The sequence below is a fragment of the Thamnophis sirtalis genome, unplaced genomic scaffold, assembly GCF_051295495.1.
Source record: "Thamnophis sirtalis isolate CommonGarterSnake01/CBP01778 unplaced genomic scaffold, rThaSir2_p1.2 scaffold_1, whole genome shotgun sequence".
Lineage (NCBI taxonomy): Eukaryota > Metazoa > Chordata > Lepidosauria > Squamata > Natricidae > Thamnophis > Thamnophis sirtalis.
Window position 1 is genome coordinate 51,547,895 of NW_028261381.1, and position 19,510 is coordinate 51,567,404.

General features: G+C 36.6%; 1 protein-coding gene across 1 annotated transcript in view; it reads left to right on the plus strand.

Moving 5' to 3' along the window:
* The window catches only part of HSPBAP1 (HSPB1 associated protein 1), a 97,747-nt gene extending 82,058 nt beyond the window's left edge, over positions 1 to 15,689 (plus strand). Inside the window, exons 6-8 of the mRNA XM_087711829.1 lie at positions 7,312 to 7,395; positions 11,831 to 11,941; positions 14,383 to 15,689. Coding sequence (XP_087567955.1) covers positions 7,312 to 7,395; positions 11,831 to 11,941; positions 14,383 to 14,940 — 753 coding nt within the window. The 3' untranslated portion in view covers positions 14,941 to 15,689. The remainder of the gene's footprint in view (positions 1 to 7,311; positions 7,396 to 11,830; positions 11,942 to 14,382) is intronic.
* The last annotated feature ends 3,821 nt before the right edge of the window (positions 15,690 to 19,510 follow it).

Here is a 19,510-nt window from a genome sequence, read left to right on the forward strand (position 1 = left end):
TGAAGGTTCTTTAGTTTCTGAGGATGAAGTAGAAGCTACCTCTGTTTTGAGAGTAGTCATTTGCCCAGTTTGGATTTCAAAAATGGTTATGCAGAACCAGCCAAAAACTTTTACATTTTCATCATGATGGATAGTTCCATAATGGAAACACTTGCCCAGCAGCTATCTCACTTCTATTTACAGCATGCATTAGCATTCGAAAGGAAGATTTCAAAGTGGTTTTAACAAAGTCGTGTGAAAGTTGATTAATCATACTTTACCGACAAGAGGACTACAATAAATGAGCAGTGGCCCTGTGAAGGATTTTTCTATTTGCCAGAATTCGAGGATCTCAGCCCCATCAGCATGATGCCTTCCAAATTAATTATTCACTCCTTTGTTCTAAGTATAGCTTTCATTACATAATGAGCTACTTTTCTTAGATTTGGGTTGTAGCCCTTTAGTCTCTGATGTCATTCAGTCCCTGGAACGTGTCCTTTGGGGCAATATGACCCTCACACGAAAGAAAGTTCTTATCCCTGCTATATGTACCCACCTCTATTCACTTTTGGTATTTTCTTGGATGTACTCCAGCGTAGTCATGTATAGAATTGCATTGATGTCCTTCCAAACACTTGTCATTGCATTATATTACATTCTGTATGGCATAAAAAATGGCTATGATATGCAAAACATTCCACATTAAACCATTTCAAATTTGCAAGCACCCCATTTTTCAGCTTGAAATCCTTTCTTTTGAGTGTGAAACAGCTATGTCAATTGCAAAATGGGTTGTTTTGTATATTCTTCTAGTGTGTTAAACTTGAAACAGCATTGTGCTTTTGAAACACAGCTGTTCCAAATTTAGAATACTTCCAATACGCTTCTAATGGCCTGTCTCAAGCTCACAACTATTACTTCACACTCAAAGCAGGGTGTTTAAAATTTGAAGCAGTTTAGATTTGAAATGTTTTGCATACACCAATAAATACCTTACTGGAAGATCCCAAAACTGGAACAAACTGACTTCTGATTGTTCTCTTTTGTTCTTCACATTTTATTTTGTTGCTTTTTCTTATGTATCTGTTCTTTCCTAATGATAGCAAGATATTGCCTTGCATTACGATTGGAAATTCTATGCAGACTGTCTATTTCGTGATTGCAAATGGTAATTGAAGCTGGAGTATCCCAATTTTTAATTAAACGTAAACTAATTAAAAGTCAAATGTTGCTCAGAATAGAAGACTTATAACAGGGCTCCTAAAATTCTATGACAAAGAAGAAAAGCTGAAGACCAAAGAATGTTAAAATTCTCTAAGGATGTCATTTCAGAAATGCATGATTGAATACAATTAAACATGCAAAAAGATTAGGTCAGGGCTGTCTAGTGTTGAAAGAGATGTTATGAACCAAGATGATAAAATATTTCAGAAATAAAGGAAGTCATTCTTTTAGTAGGTGCTATTGAAAAGAAATCCAAAATATTATGTCAGCAAATACAGTTACTTAAAAGTTTTCTATCAGCACTACATTACTTGGTAATCTTTCACTATTGTCTATTCATTTTTGGCCGTGAACTGTAATGCGATGGACTAAAATATCACAACAATGCGGGACTGGAAAACTGAAATAAAGGTGTATTTTGAGATTCAACACAGCAGTAGTTGGGCACTAGATGTGGTTATTAAAAGAAACTTAATGTGCCTAATGCCATCTTCTGGCCACTGTGCCTCATTTCACTACTTATCCTGATCTTGGTGGCACTGAGGAATCTTTGTTTGTGTGTGTGTGTGTGTGTGTGTGTGTGTGTGTGTGTGTGTGTGTGTGTGTATAAAATATTTCTTTTCATAGATTTTCACAGGTGTAGTTATGCTGGTCTTGTTGTATTCGGGTCTTTTCCTGTGTAAGATTGAGATTGTCTTGGCAGCGTTTCGGTGAGGTCTCACTCGCCATCCTCAGGCTGGTGTTTTCGGCTTAAAGTGTCTTAAAGAAGATGGCGGGTGAGACCTTGCTGAAACGTTGCCAAGACAATCTCAATCTTACACAGGAAAAAACCCAAATACAACATGACCTGTGTGTGTGTGTGTGTGTGTGTGTGTGTGTGTGTGTGTGTGTGTGTGTAGGTGTAGATATAGATATAGATATATAAATGCAACCTTAGTCTTATTTTTGGATCAACAGAAGCCAATATAAAATAGTTTCATCCATTTTAGAAGATTTATCTAGTCAGTTATGAAGGCTAAATGGGGTAAAATTATGAGGTGGCTGCCTAAATCCTGCCCCATATTTCAATCTTTGACATGATCTTTAAAGCATCTGTGTGATTCCCACCGACAGCCAAGTTCTAATAGGGTTCTTTCTGCATCACTCTTGCACCTGCAGATGATAATTTGAGTCTGTGGGTTTATAATTGCTTTTTCAAAATGACAGGAGAGCAATTTGAAAGATGTCTTTGTGAGCCTCTGAGTGTGTGTGTGTGTGTGTGTGTGTGTGACAGAAAGAGAGAGAGAGAGTAAATTGGCCTTGGCTAGCTACCTGACTGCCTCCAAAAAGAGTATTGAGGAAAACCGCAGGCCCCCAGAAGCAGCAGCAAGAGATATAGACAGCTACCAGCAGAGTGGCCTCATTTTCACACATGCAGAACTCTTCTTTTTCCATTTGTGGAGCACAAATGTAAAGTGTAGATCAAAAGCTGTCATCGAGTATGGAGAAGTGATTTGATAGGACATTAAAGGGGGCTGTAATCTCCATCTTATTCATGCTGAGATTACATTCACAGCTCCGAGGTGACTTTTTCACCTCAGGAAAAAAAAAACAAATCACACCCACCCCCCTGAATAAACATGGAAAAGCTGTGGGCAGATTTTATATGGTGTAACAACTTACTTCTCCAGTGAGAAAGCACGAGAAGAGATATGAGTTTGAGCAACCATTTTATGGCGGATTGTGGGAGCTGAATTCAAGGCTTGAAGGGACATGAACTTGGTTTACTTAAACAGTTTTTGTTATGTGCAGTTGCGTAATTGTCGATTCAGTGGCTATAACGTTTATTCAACAATTGGCTTTTTTAAGCTTCAGGGGTACATTGTAATATCCAATACACTATTGTAGTGTTCTTTCCTATTTTCTACTGTTACAGGTTTGATCACACTAGCCAGACTAAGAAAAGCTAATTTAGGTGGTAATATCATAATCCTAAAAGGAGCCATGACTATCTTTGAAGTCATGCACACATCCACGCATATTGCTGAACGCTTCTCTCATGGCAAATCATAGATCTATATCATAAATAAATGCATGGAGGAGAGAAAGAATAAAAAGGCCTACGTAAGTATAGATTTCTCTGCCCAATTAGGGACATGTGGGTCTGCAGACTTTCCTAAGCCAGAGCGTGGTTGGTTGAATCTGACTTACTGTGTTACTTGAATCAAAGCTTTGTGGTTTGTACACATTGGCTTATGGCTTGGTGTATTGTGTGAGTCCAGTCAATTGTGGATTGGATCCTTATTTCCTCCAGAAACACTGGGAAGCCAGAGGCAGTTCTTCTTAGTAACAGTTCCCTTGCTCCATGTCAACTTCCCAACCCCCAGATTAAGATGGCTTCCTTCTTTCTAACGGTGTTTTTATGTTTGTTTTACTTGCCCAATTCCAATGGGAAATTTAACAAAGCCAAGACTTTCTTTTCTGTAGTTTTTGAAGCAGAAAGTTCAACTTAATTGAGAATTACTATCTTGTAGCATCTGTTTTTTAAAAAAAATATGATTAGTTTGACTTTTTAAGTCTTATTTTAGATGTTATTTTAAACACATTGTTTTACTATTTATATTTCTGTGAGCCACCTGGATGAAGTGACATTGGAATGCGCACAATCAATCTTTTAAATATGTCTTACTTAATAACAGAAGCCTAGTGTGATCTGTGAGAAAGGGCAGTTTGTCCCTTCAAATACCACTTTCCGGGAAAGATAAACAGGCAAGAGATCATATTTTCATTCCTAGCTTATGACCATAATGTGAAACAGGATGGCAGAATAAATTGTTCTGATATAGTGTGACTCTTCTGATATTTTGAACTGATCTAATCTGTGCTCCCCAGACTAGAGTATAGATTGGAATTTGGCAGGCCAAGTGGACTCTGTGTTTCTGCTGAGGTTTCAGTCCACTTCTTATCTGAATATCTAAATGAATCAAAATACATTTAGGTGCCCTGGTGATTATTAGTTACCAAATTTGCATTCTGTTCCTCCAACAATGTTCTCTATGTCACCTTGGATGACTTTGTATTCCTTCCCAATGTAAGTTCTGATATTATACTTCTATGTACATTTTATGATATCTTAGTTTTTAATTTATGATACTCCACTTGCTTTCACAATTCTTAAACAGTTCAGCATGAAACTGTATAAAGGTAGTTCTTGATTTACGACCCATCACTTAACCAAAGTTATGACAGACTCCCAAAAAAGTTACTTACAACCCATCTTTGAAATTACAACTGCCATGCCCCCCTGGTCACATGATCACATTTTAAGCGTTTGGCAACCAGCTCGCACTTATGGATTTGTGATTCACTTAACAACCATGTGATTTGCTTAACCAGTGGAAATTCACTTTACAATTGTCATAAAAATGGTCATAAAGTCAAATCCAGTCACTTGGTGCCTTAACTCTTGACTGCAATGACTTAACAACTGAAATTCTAGGTTCCACTGTGGTCATAAATCAAGGACTAACTGAAGGGACATCTATTGCTTGGCCTTTTGCTGGATTCAAAAACATATTAGTTTTACTATTTATTGACTTTTGCAAACTGTATAATAAGTTCTTGCTCGGCCAGTCCTCCAGCTGATTAGCAGATGTTTTTGGAAGATATACAGTATATCTCATTTGATTGTTTCCCAAAGTTTGCAGTGAACGAACTACTTACATTATGAAATAAGAAGTTAGAAGATTGAATTGGAATTAGTAGTTGACTTCCTGAGAAATTACACCCTAGTCTGCAGCATTTTGTTGAAGTTCCCAGATATTTTTTTCTAATGTTTCTCCTACTGTTTTAAAACAAATTATTTACAGGAATGCTTTGTACTTGTCTTGGAAAAGGAACATCTGCTCCTAAATAATTGATGGCATCCTTATCATAAATTAACAGTATATTTATGTCACTCTCATGTGACCACCCTACACATTATGGGTGATATGTGGGTAAATGAATGTTTAGACAGGATTCATGATAAATTATAGGATAATTGCATTGAAAGGGACTCTGGATAAATAAGCTTTCCCCAATGTGGTATCCTCTTTTCATAGTGGAATAGTGCATGAAATCATATGCCAAATTTCTAAGTAAATATATATTTCAATAGTTACATTGGCTGGATGTGGCAGAAGTCTGGCATATCACTGATGACATTTTCTGTAAAAAACTTTGTGGATTTTCATGTCTAACTATTTGGGTGAATGTCTTAACTGTCTTGTATGTGTCTTCTACAGAAGTATTTGTAGAGGAGAAAATGTAGTGTTGGGATCAGAGGTGGGTTCCTACCAGTTCGCCCCTATTCGGTAGAACCGGTTTGTCAAATCTACCAAACCGGTTAGAAGAGGTTCCACCAGTGGACCCGGAAAGCAGGCCACACCTACAGAAGAGGTTCCAAAAAATTTTGAAACCCACCACTGGCAAGGATCTTGTAACTTGACAGCTTTAAGACTTGCATGCTTCAATGCCAGAGTTTCTGAATAGCTACTTGGACCGACCTAAGTACTAATTCATAATTTCATATCCGGTCACATGGGCGGCAAGCCACTCCCATCCGGTCACATGGGTGGCAAGCCACTCCCACAAAGGAGGCCATACCCACAGAGTAGGTTCCAACAATTTTTGAAACCCACCACTGGTTGTGGTCAATGCACTCTTTGCAGCTTGAAGTGACAGCTATATTAGAAAAATTCTTGAAAGATTATTTGACTAAATTTTGTCTCTACCTTTCGAAATCCAATGAATTTAGAAGAAAATTCTAACTCTTGCTTTTGGCTGGAGATTGGGCGGTTATAAAAATAGCAAGAACAAGTGAAAAACTGAGACCTTAAAACACCTTTCTTTGCCTGATAACCAGTGGTGGGATTCAGCCAATTCGCACCACTTCAGGAGAACTGCTTGTTAACTTTCTGAGCAGTTTGGTGAACTGGTTGTTGAAAAAAATCATTAGGGCAGAGAACCGGTTGTTAAATTATTTGAATCCCACCATTGCCTGATAACCTATTCAGCACTAAGGCTGCTGATAGAGTGCTTCTGGCTTCAATTTCAAAAACTGCCAAATTCAAAATTACCAAGTTGCTTTCAGCCTGAAGTTCCACAATTCTGAACAGTCTTTGCCAGAAGAAAAGAATGGAAGAGGGCTTACCGACATCACACCTTGGTTACAGACTTCCCATTGGCGGCTAAATGGTCAGTGTAGAAGAAAAGTGTCCCTGCTTCTCATTAAAGACTGATATCAAATTTCCCAATTTATGTGTTTAAATCTGTCTATTTTTTATGAAAACCTATGGCTTTTAACAATGGTCTTCTATTAAGCCGGCAACTATAAGCAGTCATCAAAACATGCAAACGTAATGGAGCCATTCTGACCCAATTTTATTATAATTGTTCGTAGCACTTGTTGAATGAACATATTGGTTGTTAAGTGACCAATTGTTTGCTGTTGGTAATGTAAAAGTCATGTGATTGTGGGATGCTGCAAATGGCATAAATGTGGCCACATTGTCAAGTACCCAAAGTTGAATGATGAATATGGAGCAGCCCAACTGTTCCAACTTTGGATCTGTTATCATAAATCCTCTTTTTCAGGTAGTCGTAACTTTGAATGGACTCTAGCAACTGGTTGTAAGTTGAGAACTACCTGTCATTTATAGCAATAGTCTCTGAACTCTCAGCTTATACTATCCAGTCCTATTGATTTGTTCATTTTAATTTGACAGATAGTTCTACAATTTCATTTCTTCAATTTGTATTTCATATAGTTCTTTGATTTCATGATTGCTAACTAAACTCTGTGATTTTAATAGGGCATATTTTATTTCTTTCACTTTTTATAAGGTACCAGATTATTCATTTGACTGGAAGAGTGGGTTGGAGATATTGCAGAATATATTATCCATAAAAGTCATAATTCCTTGGATGTATCAAGTGCAAGGGGAGATCAATGATAAAAGTTTTATGCTAGTATTAAAAGTATTATATTCAACCATTTCTGTTTACAGTGTAAATGCTCTTGTGCAACATACATGTTTGTAAGAAAAGAATTTACAACTTTAAAATTCTTATTTCTTTTTGTTTCAGGTCTTGTTGGTTCCTAGACACTGGTGGCATTATGTTGAATCCATTGACCCCATCACCGTTAGCATTAATTCTTGGATTGAACTGGTAATTTTTCCCCCTCTCCATTTCTTAAAATGATTTTAAGATTTGAATCATTTTAATGATTTTAATCATTTTATCTGTTAAAATTGCCAGCTGCAAACCATATGGAGCATCACAACCTGCATATTCACAAACTATCTACTGATAGCATACATTTTATTGGGTTAATTTGTAACAAAGATTGATAATAAAAAGGATGTTTTATTGGCAACTTTCCCACAATTTCATGCTAGAGTTTTTCTCCATAATGATCTTGGCAATTAAATGAGGATCTCTTAGTATTGAAAGCATGTGTGCTACTATCAAGCTACACTCTCGGCCATGACATCTGTCTACCTTATTGTCAATTAGTATTATGCATATGTAGGTACAATAATTGCACAGCAGTTACTAAAATAACTTTCTTCCATCCCCCTCCCACTCCTTTTGGTTTCCCTAGCATTGAATCATTGAGGCCCACAAGAGGCCCATCCGCTTATAATCTGTAACATACCACATACATAAATTATGCTACATAATTCAACATCTTGATTGCATAAATTTTAAATCAAAGTGATGTAGGTAGAAATGAGACCTGAAAGGATGATTTGTAACAGACGTAGACACGGTCTCTTCATCCCTCTGACATCAAATATGTGGAGAGGAGATTGGAAGAAGGTCTCATTGAAGCTTGATGGGATTAGAAATCCATTCCAGGCTCTCTTTTCTTGTGTAGTTAAAAATCTATACAAATGTATTTCAACAAGTTTGACAGATCTCAGAGCAGTTCTTTTTTTAGCACAGAGCCAATAAATCTACATCCTTTGATCAGGAGACAGATCATTTGCAGATGATATGGAGGAGGAAATTTGAAACACTGTTATTAGATAAAGATGGTACCTTTATATTTTGTTGAGAAAGTAGATTAGTATGATTTCCTAATTGTAGGTTGGGGCTGCGTTGATATGCTAAGAAATACTGGGTATAAAAGTGTGGAAAGCTGATGGTTCTCCAGTGGTAACTAATGATCTCCCTGCAGTTCCAGCCAGTCTGAGCAGTAGGGAGGGATGCTAGGAATTGTGGTACACCAATAACTGGGTGGCCAGAACTCCCACCACCACCCATGCAGGATGCCTTATGCATTATTTCCCCACACCTCTCAATATAGCCCATATATTTAAGAACAAAGAAGTAAGCAGGTCCAATACATTCCAATTTTGCTTGCCATAACTGCTCTTTCCAAATTAAAAACCTCACAAGCAATATAAGTTGAGCATGGAGATAGCTTAACTTGAGGAATGCTAGGACCCTTTATGGTGACAGCTGATTATATCCCATTATCCCCAGAGGTGATGGCAACATTCCTTTCTAAATCTAGGGTTATCCATCTTGGAAAAACAATGCATGACTTAGATGTTAAAAAGTAATATCCAGAACATTTCCATTATTCACTCAAGCAGTACTCTGGCTTATGGCAATAAGCAGCTGCTATCATATTGATATGATAAGTGAGTGTCATGCCAGTTTCAACCGCTCTACTGATACAATTAATTATTCTACTCATGCTTTACAATAAGAGGAGCAGGGTTTAGTTTGCTTCTGACACATTGAGACCACACCAAAGTTTGCATTTTAAGATAAGTGATTAATATTATTCATGGGCTTCATCAGGCAGAATGAACTTTTCAGAGTTGCAGTACCCTGAAAGCCTGACAATTTTCATATGGCTAAGATAAGCTGCTCTAAATATGCATTATTTCAGATGCTGAAAGGTGAGGCTAAATGTTTCAGACTTAGGAAGCTGTGTTGTGATAAAGAGTCTGTGGGAAACTATATTAAAAGCCTGCAAGAGAAAGTTACCCCTGAATGGCACCAATTTTTGTGGAATGTTCATTTACTCTGAACTTACAGCTCTGTAACAGTTATATATGCTCCTGACTATATGACTTACCTTGTGGCCATGAGAAAAACGAGCAGTAAGAAAAGCTTCCTCAAGTATTTATTCAGCAGCAATAACATTTGAAATAAAATTGTTAAGACGTAATGCAATTCTAAATTCTGCAAGGGTTTCTTCTGATTGTCCAGAGCTAGGATTATCCAATTTATTAATGAAAAGACTTAAAAGAAAAGCATTTTTCTTTTTCTGTTGCTCGTATTGACTGGCTGGTCAAATGCTTATAGTTTTCTTGACAAGATTTCAAAAGAAATTTGGAAGAAGAGGGGGGAGAGAGAAAGGAAAGAAGGAAAGGAAAGAAAGAAAGAGAAAAAGAAAGAAAGGAAAGAAAGAAGGAAGGAAGGAAGGAAGGAAGGAAGGAAGGAAGGAAGGAAGGAAACTCGGTCTCCTAGTTTTTAGCCTGTTGCCTTAACCACTACAACAAACTGCTTTTGGTGCACTATAGTGCATTAATACTTAGTGCATTATATTGCACTAATTTAAGGGAGGTTTGTACTGCTTTAACTGGAGCTACTATCCAGGGGTGAGAGGGATTGATATATGATCTGCATAGACTACATTGCCCATACAGATCACTTCTGTGTTTACAGTGTATTTGTAGTAGGAAAGAAAGGTACAAGTGCTTCTCCTATCCCATGTTATAAAGCATCACCTCGTATATAGGATGCTCAAGTCTGGTTGGAACTTAGCCAGAATTTGGCTTACCAGAAAGCTCTGTTAATTTGTAAATTATAACTTTACATTCTTTCAGGCAGATATGAGTTATCTGATATAAATGTGACATGGCATCATCAGAAATTCAAATGGCCTATTAAGTCTGCACAATGATGGCAATAAATGATAGGAGGAAAGGCAGAGAAAATAGGAAGAGAGAAAGAAGGATTTTTTGAGGGGGGGTAGAGTTTCTGTGGGAATGTTGCAAGCTACTTATCAAGAGCAAAGGTTGCATCTTGCTATCTCTTTGCTACATCCCTGTTTTCATATGTAAATTCAAGCAAACAAGCCTCACTTCTTCATTCTGCCTCCAGATTGTGGGCCACCAGTACCATCATGCAATGAACTTGTTCCTTGTTGCCCCGGGAACTGTTCCTTGCTCCAAGCAATTCAGCTAAATATGAAGGCTTTGCTTTCCAAGACAGCTCATCTTGATGTAATCCTAAATTAGTCTTTGTATTTCACTGCCTAAAGGCACCCAAGAAAGACATGACACCTTGTAGCATGTAAGAATCAATTATGGAATTCTTGTTTCATCTTTAAAACACTGCGTGCTGGTATCCTTCATTAAAGCCAATGCTGTCTTCTTCACTCTTCTGTTGGTCTGTAATACTGCAATAATATATTAGTGGGCTGGTGATACTGGCAGATGACAGCAGGCTCTCTGGAATTTAGAATAATTTAGTAATAGCTTGCAAGACATTTGTGTTCTAGTAATTTGTGTGTGAAGCGGAGTGTATGTATGTGTTTAAGAACTTAAATTCTTGAGAGATAGAGTTTGGGACATGCCTTTTTGATCTTCCTAAATTAAGATTCTATATATTAGATGATATCCCTCTGGTATAAATTAAGGTTCATAAGTCCCAATTTAACAAGACACTAACGCAATAGAACAACTGCCAATTAGGAAAAATTATATAATAGTTTGATCAGGCAGCTTTTATGGGCATTTTATGAAATTATGAAATTTATTTATTATTATTTATTATTTATTTATTTATTTATTTATTTATTTATTTATTTATTTATTTATTTATTTATTTATTTATTTATTTATTTAATTTAATTTATAGGCCGCCCAATCCCGGAGGACTCCGGGTGGCTTACAAAGAAAGAAAAGAAAAAGCAAAATAAAATAATAATTTAAAATTCACAACACGCATACATTCTAATCGGGGCTGGACCTTGACAATAAGGTCAACAGCCCCAGGCCTGCCGGAACAGCCAGGTTTCAACAGCTTTCCTGAAGGCCATGAGAGTGGGTAAGGTCTGGACCTCTGGGGGTAGCTGATTCCACATTATTTTATCCTATATAAAATAACAAGGGATGTTAATTACCCTGTCTGCCTATTTGGGAAATCACAGATCCTTTTACCATGAGTGCTGTGATTTGTGTAATATATTCCAGAGCTTCTAGAACAGCTAGATCAATTTTCATTCTTCAGAATATTAGAGATCCTTCATAATATGATTATAAAATGAAGCATACCTCCTCTCTACCTCCATACTCTACCATTTAAGACCAGTGTTTCTCAACCTTGGCCCCATTTAGATGTGTGGACTTCAGCTCCCAGAATTCTTCAACCAGCAAGACTGGCTGTGGAATTTTGGGTGTTGAAGTCTACACATCTTAAAGAGGCCAAGATTGAAAAACACTTTGACCAATGCCAAAGGAATAGTCACAGTTCAAAATGCATTGGACTCAGCATATTCAAATGTTTCTTTTCCTGCTAATCAAAGTCCTTTCCATATATTAAAAATATTCCATGTTTTCCTTTCTTTTTTTCATAGGATGCAGATCATGAAGCCCGCATAGAAGAGGCAATAACTCGAACAATGATATGTGCAATCAAGGCTGCAGAAAATCCCAGTGACACAGATTCTTGGCTCAACCCCACAGAGGTTTTTCTCTTCATTTTATCCTCTAAAGTTTTTGTGCATTTTTGCCTGAATGATATCATTGTAATGTTGGCGATCCCTGCCTCAGTTGCATGCAGCAATGATTAGCATCTCCAGAGTGACTAAGCATGAATATCTATGGCTGTTCCGTTTGATCTTAGATTTGGTACCAAGCCAGAAATGTGATATAGGTGCAGACTGAGTACCATATCTTTGTCTGAGATACGGATTTTGCTATTATCACTTTTTGTACGCTATACACAATTGGTGGATATGGCAATCTGAAACAGTAAATGTTTTGGAGTTATTAGATTTTTGGGAGTAATGTAATAAATATTGATACATTGCATGATTTTAGTTCAGCAAGGTTTGTATAATCCGATTTAAAAGTTATGAACATTCTACTATTTAGAAAGTTTAAAATATTGAAAATAAAAGAATAGTAAACATTTCATCAATATTAATCAGCACTTAGGATGTCAGAGTTATAAACATAACTTTATTATGTTTAATTTTTAAACTTATGATTTAACTTTTCATCTAAAATTATATAGAAGAATTACTGCGAATCACATCAAAATATTAGTTATTTGATAATAAGATTCAACCACTAGCTCCTCCTCCAATGGGAAATGTAGTTTGTATGTTTGGGAATGCACTTCAATAAGTTCATATATTATTATGATGGTGCAGGGTTTTGTGGGAAAGGAGCACTTGGCCAAGGAGAACTTCGACCCACACCTTCTGATGGACAACTCCATGCAAAATCAAACATGAACATGGAGTTGGTGTTGGTTAGCTATCTCCCAATTTTCCTTCATTGGTGTAATTTGCTGTGGGTATGTATTTCCTTGGGTGCTGCTGTCATTCCATCTCAGTTAATGGGGATGGAAATACTTTTGGGAAGTGCCCAACATGTTCTTTAGTGCTCCCCCAGCTGCCTGTAATAGTTGAGTAAAAGGATTTATGCCTCAACCATAACATGGAAAATTCACTTTTAGGGGAAAGAATAATGTATAATACTTCGCTTACTCTTCCTGAGTTTTAAATGGGAAAAAGGGGCTCCAGAAATAGATAGTGCCTTCAGGTGTCTGCCTAAAGCACAGGGATTTCTGGAAGTCTGACTACTACATTTCAGTTGGTTCCAAGTGCTTTTGCATGCTAGTTCTTACGTTTTGATACCTTTTATTTTCTGTGTTGTTTAATTTGAAAGTCTATGAAGATTATTTTTTTAAACTGCTTTATTTTCTGAACTGATTTGAGTTCATAATCTAAAAAAAGTAGAGATATAAGTGTTATGTAAGGTATAATTCCCTGTGTGTCCAATCACACTTGGCCAATAAAGAATTCTATTCTATTCTACTCTACTCTACTCTACTCTACTCTACTCTACTCTACTCTACTCTACTCTACTCTACTCTACTCTACTCCATTCTTCAAAATAAAAGTGTATGTTCAGCTGAATTCAGCTAGCAGATTGGATTCTCCTCTCTCATGACCTCATATATGCTTGATTGGATGGGAAGAAGTTAACCTCATGACATGGGATGTAGCACAACATATTTTAAATGAAAGTAATACTGTGTGAATCTAAATATAGTCCTTCTTGTAGGACAAGAGGCAGATTTAGAGAGCATCCAGTCATATATTTTCAGAAATAGAGGTCAACCATTTTTTCTTGTTCCAATGTTTTTGAGTCTAGCACTGAGAATTTTTTTCAGGCTGCTTGAGACTTGTTCTAAAAGGTAACTTTAAAATTTTAATGAAAAAAAATTACAATTATTTTTAAGGCCTTATGGTCTTAACATCTAGCCCAGGGGTGTCAAACTGGTGGCCCGCAGGCCACATGCATCACGTGCAGGCCACGCCTACCCAGCTTCGTGAATGGGGAAAACGTTACGAAACATCACATGACGGAAACATGACATGGCGAGTTTAACACCTGTGATTTTAACTAAAGATTTTTTTTCAAATCCCTCATTTTTTTTCTCCAGCTCAATTTGATGATGAGTTTAGAGCAACTCAAAAACTGATACAATATTTTCTAATATTTTGATTTAACCCTATAGAAACAGCGCTTAACTGTGAAGTTTACAAAGAAAAAACCAAGGATGCCCCCCCCCAAAAAAAATAAATAGAAAGGATGTTAAGCCACTACAGCTTTTCAAATTCAAGGATGGTGAGATAAAAGAGTTAAAGCTGAGAAAAGAGCAGAGATAAACAATATATATGTATGTATCCATGTCTATTTGTGTGTCTATGTGCATATATTTAAATCCTCACAAGACAAAGAACAAAGCAAATAAAAATAATGAGACTAGCTTCTGATGGGGAACTGCTTCAAGAAATTTTTAACAGTCATGTAGATATTAGCTTGAATTCTATTTTCTTAATTTTTTTCCCAGGTTAAGGTAACCTCCATTTTCTTTCTTTCTTTTTGCCAGGTTGAGATAACCTCCCATAATACCAACCTTGAGTATTTAAACAAAGCCATGGCTTCCTATTTAGAACATCAGAAGACAAGTGAAATTAAGCACCAGTTCCCTCAAATGGACAGTACTGATGGAATTCTTCAAGAGTCATACAAGAGGAGGAAAGTACAGATCAATACAGAATCTGAGTGCATAAAATCTAAACCCTGTGACTCTAGCAGAACAATAATTGAAACAGAAAAGCTGACAACAATCCCCTTTGGACAGAGCCTTTTTCAGGTTTTACCACAGTCCCAGGAAACTTATTCAATTGGAGTAGCTGAATGTGACAATAAAGACCTTGTCAGTGAAAGTGAGAGGCATTTTGGAAAATTACATCCTACTGGGAAGACCTCTGGGATGACAACTGATTCTGGAACCCTGATGGAGGATCTAGAATGCATGACACCCTTCCCACAAACTCTCATTTCTACAAATGATTTGCTAGATTGTGCACTGAACCCACAAGTTGTGGGTTTAATAGCTCGTCTTTTATTGGAGAAAGTGAACATTTTGAATCCATTGAAATAATAATAATGCAATGACAAAATGTACTCTGGAAGGTCCTGAATTTTTGGAGAACTAGAAAATAAAAATTGAAAGGCATTTTAAAAAGTACAAATGTAGACTTCCAAACAGTATAATGGTTAAACCTGTAAAAGGTAACATGGAGCAGATAATACAGTATGAGCATAATGGTGGTATAGACAGTAGCAGTAATCATAATAAATATTTCACCTAAAGTTTTATAGGCTTTCATAATACTGCATCATCTTAGGAGCTTTTGAATAGATCTGTCAGGTTAATGGCATTATTGTTCCGACATTAGACATAGGCTTCTGAATGAGAGAGAGATTAGTTTATCTAATCCAAAGGTGATATTGAAAAACTATTTCCAGTCAGAAGCTCATGTTCTTACAGAATTAACTCAAAAGAAATGGGGGGGGGGGGGGCAGTTACGTCTACTTTTCAAGGATTAAGTATTTTTGCTCCAGCCCTCTAATTCCTACATGGCAAAGGGACTCTAGTCTTCCAAAATCTGTGCTATCATAAATGCATTTAATCTTTACCATATACAGTATGTCATCCATTATTTTCCATCTAGTCCATGCAGAAGGAATGACCCTGGATGGGCAAACATTAGTTACAAAGTAGCACATGCAAGGCTGTGTCGTTAGAGCAAGGTTCTTGATTACTGTGAAATGGTTTTCCATGGAAGTCATCCCCCAAACATACTTGCTTGTTGATTAAATTTCCTATATACAAAGCTGTCCTTTCTTAAAGATCTTTTTCAATTCAGTGCCAACCAGATATGTTGTACTACAAAATCCAGCATCCCCTTTTATAAGAAAAGCTGTAGTAATATGATGTGTGCTACATCTTCTGTACCCATAAAAAAAACCATCATACCATTGTGTAATTTACTGATTATTTTCTTTCTGCTGAAACACTTGTTGATGGACTACAGCTTCACACAAGCTGTAGAAAACAACAGATTTCTAGCTTGCCTTTTAAAACAACAGCTGTTAATAATCATAAAATAAAATAATATAATCTTAAAATAAAATAATAAAATAATAGTAATTTAAAACATGAAATTAAGGACCAATAAAATGCAAAGCAAAAAAGGGAAGTAAACTATCAACATAATCCCTAAAATCTACCCTTAAACTCAACAATGCTTTAATATGTATGCACATATGCAGAAAATGTATTATCTTGTCTAATATTTTGCTTCACTACTAAAATCTGCTTGGCTGGTATCTTTGCAAAACAACTTCCAATTAGTAAATGCACAAAGCACCTATGATGTAAACACAAGCTTAGGTTTCCCATCTATATACTCCAAGATTTCCTCTTTGGGTTACCAAGACTTCCCCTTCAGTGCCTTGAGCACTGAAAATCTGAAAATTCTTCCCAAATCTGTGGATTAAACCCATTGATTTGTGACTAGCTTACATTGCTGGAGAAGGGAATTGAAAATCAATAGGCAGGAGAGATCAAGAGATATTTTCATTGCCTGTGCCCACAGCAAAGATTTGTTCCCAAACTATATTGGTGCCCACTGAGTTGTTACGAGCTGTTCTCCTTTGAGTACTAACCAACTGGACAGTGTTTTCAGTAGCATTACCAAACAGGGCTGTTCAAAAATGGATGTAGTCCTTTCTTTGCAGTGCTTAAGGCTTCAGCACTGATCCTGTTAATTGTTCAGAAAAGTCATTCAGAGCACCTGATTACAATCCAACATATAGTTTGACTTCCAAATCAATTTTATCGTGCTTTGACTTTATTGGAAGACCTGGAAACATATCCCAAGAAAGAATTCCATTCATAGAGTCAAAAAAGATTTTAGTTCAGCTTTATTCCACTTTTAAAGAAGTGATGCTTTGCTTGGTGCTAAATTTGAACTGTTCCCAACTTAAAATAAACTGACAATCTTAACAAGCCAGATTTCACCAATTGATCGTGAAGTTGTCTTATAAGGCTAACCCAGGGGTCAGCATTTTTTTCACACCATGGACTATTAATGACCTCAGAGGTTTGCTACAAAAGCTAAATGCCTACTGAGCTCTTAATTTTTTAAACATCAATAAAACCAAATCTAAAGTGTCAAATATATGAAATAAATGGTGACCCTATTGAACAAGTGAGTTCTTTTGCCTATGCAGGAGTCTTTTTATACCATCACTGGGTCATGGTTAAATCGTTTGAAAAGAAACCCAGCAAAGGCTGAGGTAAGTTCTAAATCTTATACAAATTATCTAGCTACCTTATAACCACTATAATGAAAGTATTTAGGATAAAATTAGTCCCAATGCTGACCTGCTGTACGGTTCAGAATTGTGGGGCTTTAATAAAGCTATCCCACTTAAACAAGTTCAGACCCATTTTTTAAGATGCATACTTGGGACTGGCATGACACATCTGCCACTGGGGTCAGAGCAGAAACAGGTATCCATTCCTTACTTAGTCATTTAATAATTCAATTTTGTACATACTGTTCAATAGACCCCGACAGACTTCCCAAAATATGCTTAACAGATAAGTGTGACCCAACTCCTGAGTCAGCTAACTTTCTAAAGTCATTTCACAACATGGATTTTTCCACCCAGCATCTACTCTCAAGGGCCTCCCGGGCATGGGAAATGTTTAAAATAAAGAGTCCTAAATATTAGTGCTCAAACTGACATAGAATTATTGACTTAAAAATAGATCCCTGGGTTGGTTGGCTAAGAATAAAACTATTCAGCCTGAAAAATACCTGTCATTGAGTCTGACACATATTTTAAGAAAGGCCTATTCTAGAGCAAGATTTGAATTGTCCATGGTCAAATATAAATTATAAATTATTGAATACTCAAAGTTGCTGTAGTTTAACTTTTGTTCCTGCTCTATTGCCATATGGCATTCAGCTTAATGTGTTTATTTAATTTATTTTCAAGTGATCTACCCATGCCCCAAACCCTGTGGCCTTCCAGATGTTCTGTACTATTATTCTCACCAGCTCCAGCCTGCACAGACTATGGTGAAGTCTGCTGGGAGCGATTGTTTACAACATCTGGAAGGCCACAAGTACTTCAGCCTTACCTAAGATTATTTGATTTTTTAAATATATTCTTTTACAATAAATTAGTTTCATACTTGCATAATCACCACCACAATTATGGTGATTTAAGCAATATTAATCCTAATATGCCTCACCTTCCATTTTAAAAAAAATGCTTCTTCCTAGTCCTCAAATAAGTCATCATGCTCCTATTGTTAAACCTGGAATCATTTCTGATGAAGATTTTGACAATACCCTTCCACAAAACATCCTTTTGACCTTTTTAAAGAAACCACCCTAGTTATCATAGGCTAAATTTAAGTTTAATTCTGTTTAAATTATTATTTAATCATTTGTCCAACATCTACAAGTCATCCAACAAATGAAGAATTGATCCGAAAAGGTCACAGCCTATTGCAAAGAGCAACCCAACTTGCAGCTGAATTCATCCTTTTAAATCGTAAGTGCTGAAGCAGCAGACAAACAAATCTGGTCTATTTGTGACCACTTTCCATATTTTAAAAGGGGCTGTCCTATGACATCTTAATTCTTCTCCTGAATGCATCTCCTTCAAATCTTTTCTCTTGGGAGCTGAAGCACATTCACATGAACTCTCAGAAAATTGTTTGCTTTTTGCTTTGAGTAGTTTGACGAATTCTCTTAGAGCGCTATTTAGCTTCTAAAAAGCTATTTGGGTGTATATTTTGAGTCTAATGGATTTTGTATAGACTGAATTGAAATGAATTCTAAAAGGTTGTCCTTTAATAGTAAACTATCTTCCATTTTGATAATGACATGGCTTCGTATCTTATTGTGGATTGGTATGAGTTTTCAACCAGAAAAAAAATTAACTGAAATATTTCAAATGCATGCAATGTAACGGCTATTAGCAGTGGCAAAGGGAAAAGTTTAAGCTGATTGCTTATTTAGAAGAGTAAGTGAAAAGAGGGAGAGCGAGAGATCAACAAGTATGGTGTTTTTTAGATATTTTATTTAGATATTTTATATCAATATATAAGAATTCTTGGCATAGCTTAAGAATGATGAGTTCCAATGTCTATAAAGATTCTCAGTCATCCAGGTCATGGTTGTCCCAAAGGTGCTTTTTTTCTTCAAGAGGCAAGTGGACTTTCTGGTTTTTCTTCAGCTGAAGAAGCTTCATGGATGAGAAACAAAACTTCTTGAAAGAAAACAAAACTTCTTGAAAGAAAAACCAGAAAATCCAGTTGCCTCTTGAAGGAAAAAAAAAAAAAGCACCTTTGGGACGATGAGTTCCAATCCAAGCATACGAAGTAAATAGCCATGTGCTCAATTCCTGCATACCTTTCCACTACTTCCCACCCAAGAACAGTAGACACACATCTACTACAATCATCCTCTTTTAATGACGCCATAATCCCTTGCAGAGTCTGGGAAACTGAATGGAGCTGAGTGTTTACTCACGGGATGCCCTTTCTGTCGCCAATGCGGAGCTAATTTCAGATATAACCTCAGTGTGCCCAGAGGGAAAAATATCTGCCACTACCTAGGATTGAACTGAGGCGAGAGCTCCAC